The sequence below is a fragment of the Pteropus vampyrus genome, unplaced genomic scaffold, assembly GCF_000151845.1.
Source record: "Pteropus vampyrus isolate Shadow unplaced genomic scaffold, Pvam_2.0 Scaffold1, whole genome shotgun sequence".
Taxonomy (NCBI): domain Eukaryota; kingdom Metazoa; phylum Chordata; class Mammalia; order Chiroptera; family Pteropodidae; genus Pteropus; species Pteropus vampyrus.
Genome location: NW_011888782.1, coordinates 26,695,161 through 26,699,604, shown reverse-complemented (window position 1 = coordinate 26,699,604; position 4,444 = coordinate 26,695,161). Strand labels below are relative to the sequence as shown.

Here is a 4,444-nt window from a genome sequence, read left to right as displayed (position 1 = left end):
GTTCCTATGTAGTTTGAGAATAATTATATCTCCCTCACACTGTCGTACCAAGATATTAGTATTTCTTTTTTATTTCCCCTCTTTAATACCACCCCCACCACCCCGCCCACTTCCACTCCTGACCCATGGATGTTGCCATTTGCCCCTTAAGAACTGGATCTCTGAGGGCGTGGTTTCCCCTTCCACATGCTCGCAGCACGCCCCGGGGCCTGATGCCCCCGGCAAACTCGGGGTATGGTCCGTGGCTCCACCTGGGGCGTGAACCCAGGACTTTCTACGTGCAAAGCAGACATGCTAACGCTATGGAGCCACCCCCAGTATTTCTTAAGTATTAGTATTTATTGAGGGTTTACTATGGGCCAGGTAGTATACTAAACACAATAGATGTATTAACCAATTTAATTCTCACAACAACAAATAAAGTACCTACCTCACACAACAACTCCATGTGAGGTAGGTACTTTATTTATCCCAATTTTATAGTTAATGAAATTGAGGTTTAGAGAATTTAAATAACTAGTCAAAGGTTACAGAGCCCATTAATGGCTGGTGAGATAATAAATAAAAAAGTATTTGTACACTCTACAATACAGGTTATCAATACTTCAACTCTTGTTAATAATTTTTAGTAAACATAAAATATAGTACAATTTTCGTATCTTCATTCTCCATAAAATCTCAGTTGCTACACTGATAGATGTAACAAGGACCAGGGAAGAGAATTTTGTAATTCTCATCTGCCACAGGACAAATGCTGTGGTGTGAATGGTCCCTTAGACTGGCAGAAATACACGTCTGCCTTCCGGACTGAGAATAATGATGCCGACTATCCCTGGCCTCGTCAGTGCTGTGTTATGAACAAGCTGAAAGAACCTCTCAACCTGGAGGCCTGCAAACTAGGTGTGCCTGGTTATTATCACAATCAGGTGAGTCCTCTCTACCCCCAAGACCTTCCAGAAGGTTCTTCTGCTCTTCATGAGAAAAATACTAGCTAATTTTGGTAAAGTCTCTCGGTAAGGAATTCTGGATCCTTTTTCCTAAACCTCATGTTAACTATTTCTTTCTCCGTTAGTACAATGTGAATGCCAATCAATCTAGGGCTGATCTGGGAAATTTATTAAAATTCCTATTTTAATAAAATTAACAGAACATGAATATTGCAATAACAAAATTCAACTGTTTCAATGAAAACATTTGTACAATGTATAGAACTGTTGTATCGAAAACTATTTATATTAACAAAGATTTGCTCTAATTTTGCAAAATGTAAATTGAAGGGATGGTATGTGAAAAGGATGTTTTGCCAGTTCCAAAGCAGTAGCAGTTGCTGAGGGCAAATGCAGTAATTGTGTATCCACATTCCTTATTCAGTGGTAATATAGGATAGTCTTAATAAAATATTAGATTGGTGATTTGGGTAGAAAGTAATTTACATACAGATGGTTTTTGAAAAAGTGTCTACAACCTAATGAGGATGATATAGTGATGATGGAAGCTAACGTTTATTGAGTACTTACTGTTCCAAGTGCCTTGCATATATTAACTCATTTAATGCCCAAAGGTAGCTGCCAATATGATCCCTATTTTATGGATGATGAACTGAAATATGGAGATTCCAATAGTTACTTTACCCAAGATCGTGCAGCTAGTAAATGATAGAGTCAGGATTCAAATGCTAGCAGTCTGGCTCCAGAGTCCAGACTCTAAGCCAAGAAAGAACTTGGAAATATTCCCCCAAAGCCCTGAAGAGAATCCTCATGCACATATGGTCAGCCTCTGAAATGCTGGACACCGCTTTGCGAGTAAACACTTTGAGGAAAGCTAGCTGTATGCCAGTTCATTAAATAATTTAGAAATGTCAGTATATTTAGTCTTGAAATAAATAACACAAAGCGCCTTTCAAAATGAAGGACACAGCCTGATGATCATCCTGCCCCTACTGGAAGGGCATCTGGACTAGGATTGGTTACATTAATCCAGAAAAGGACACGGGAGTGATACAGATTATTTTGCAGAGTTGTTCAAAGCAACCCTCATCTAGCTTTCCAGCAACATTGTTTTGGCATCATTATAATCAGTTATATTCAGACTGTTACAAAAATTAAATTTATTGCTTATATAATCATAGGAGGCAACATAACTGTCACTCTCAGGAGTCATAAAATGCTTTTAATATTTCAACCCTGGAACCGGCCCATGCAGACATATCTTGATGGGATTGTAATTGCATATAAACTATATTATCTCTTTGAAAGGGACAAATAATTATCTCTTTGCCTTCAGATAATCACTTTCTCTCTCAGCAACACTTTACATTCTTGTAATGAGGGACCTCCACACCTGGTTGGACAACCTTTCTAGCACTCTCCCTACAGTTCCTTGGCTTCACCTCGTCCTTAACATTTCCGCCTACACTACCCACCAGTTACACCACTACCACAAACTCGTTATCATTCAGTGTTACTCCCCAACCTAATTCCTGAATCTTGAAATTCCTCTCGCTGGCCCTGACTCCGTGTTTCTACTTTCTCATCCTCATTCATTTTTCACCCTCGATACAATCTCTTACTTATTAATCCTTTCCAGTTCTCCCCATCCCTTCTCTCCAGATTCTTACACACTACCATTCTCTCTGAGTTATAGATCCCGGCTAATTCTCCTATAGCAATCTTTTTCCACAAAGCAAAATAGTCACCTCAAAACCTCATCTATTTCACTTCTATTATTGCAGCTGACACCTTGAACTATATTATAATTATTCGTTTGCAAGTCTATTTTTTCTGTGGGTCTCCTTGAGGGCCATGCATTATTCTATTCCTTATCTTCAGTATTTACCTTAGTGCCTGACACAAAGCAGGCATTACGTTGGGTGGATGAATTAAAAGGTGAATGGCTCCCTTTTTCACGTCTATATTGTAGCTTTTCAAGATCTACATTGTACAAATGGATGCTAATGAAAGTAGAAAGTCATTATAAGTGTGGTATCAATAGAAATCAACGAGAAATTCACATAGCACGTCAGATGCAAATATGCGTATTCTTACATCATGGTCCATCTGCCCTAGAAATGCAATGTGCAAATTCTGGTCACTACATCTTAAGAGCATTATGATGGAACTAAGGAAGATCCAGTTAAGATCCACTACAATGATGTAAAGGCACTAAATGAGAAGATGTGAAAACAACTGAGTTTTTGTTTGTGAGCTCCTTGAGGGCAAGACTTATTTCTGTCTTGTCACAGCTGAATGTTCAGCCTAGCGCCTAGCACCTGTCATAAGTGGACTGTTCTACATATTATATATGGAAGTGGCCAAATGACTACCTCCTAGGATTGCTGGGAGGATCAAGTGAATAATGGGTATATGAGTGTTTATGAACCATCAAGTGTGTCATGTGATACTGTTATAATCATTACTTTATATCATGTTCTGTTCATCCTATCAATGTTTATTAGGTGTCCACTTTGTGTCAGGCATTTGTTCTAGACATTCTAGAGATTCAACAATGATCACAATAAAAGCCCTGCCCTTGTAGAGCTTTCACTATAGTATCAGAGACAGACAATAAACAAACCACCAAAGAAATACAAGATAAATTCCAGGTAGTGATATATGACCACAAGCAGAAATAAAGCAGGGTAAGTGTATAGAGAATGATGAGAGAAAGGGTATTTTTCCCTGTGGTTGCTAGGAAAGGCTTTGCTGAGATGATATTTGTACACAGTTCTGAACTAAGTGAGGAAATGAGACCCCCGCTTAAAGAAGATTAGGGAAGAGAATTCTCTAAACAAAGGAAGCAAGCAACATGTACAAAGGCCCCGAAGCATTTTTAGCTTTTTGGAGAAATATCAAGGACATCAGTATGGCAAGCCCGAAATGAGTGAAAGAAGAGTGGAAGGCAAGGATGGATCTAGATTTTGTAGAGCCTGAAGCTTGTAAAATTGATGGATAGGGGTCTTCCTCAAGAAAAACGATTAAAAATATGCAGACAAAATTAGATACAGGGCTTTGAAATGGTCTTGTAAGCAAGCAGCCCTGAAATTCAACCTAGTAGCTTTACAGTGAAATAGCCTCTGGCAGTGACAGCCGGAGTCCTAGAAAGAGGCAGGACAGTATCATACAGCACCTTGGAAGCCATCGTGAGGGCTTAGGATTTCATTTTAAGGATTGTGGGAAGCCATTGGAGGATTTTGAGCAAGTTTGCGGAGTGATCTGATTTAGCTCTTACAAGGTTCCCTCTGGTCCCATATGAAGACTAGTAGGGTGCCAAGAGTGGACTTAAGCCTCAGGGAAACCAGTTAGAAGGCTAGTGTAGTGATTCTGGAGTGAGGACATGGTGGACAAAAATGATACCAAGAAATAATAGGTGTTTGGATTTGAGATATATTTTAAAAGTAGACCAAAAGGATTTGCTTCAATATTTGATGTCAAATAAGAGAAAAACA

At 39.1% G+C, this 4,444-nt stretch overlaps 1 protein-coding gene across 1 annotated transcript in view; it reads left to right on the top strand.

Moving 5' to 3' along the window:
* Positions 1-4,444, top strand: part of UPK1B (uroplakin 1B) — a 26,532-nt gene that overhangs the window by 16,889 nt on the left and 5,199 nt on the right. Inside the window, exon 6 of the mRNA XM_011376208.2 lies at positions 747-926. Within this exon, the coding sequence (XP_011374510.1) occupies positions 747-926 (180 nt within the window). The remainder of the gene's footprint in view (positions 1-746; positions 927-4,444) is intronic.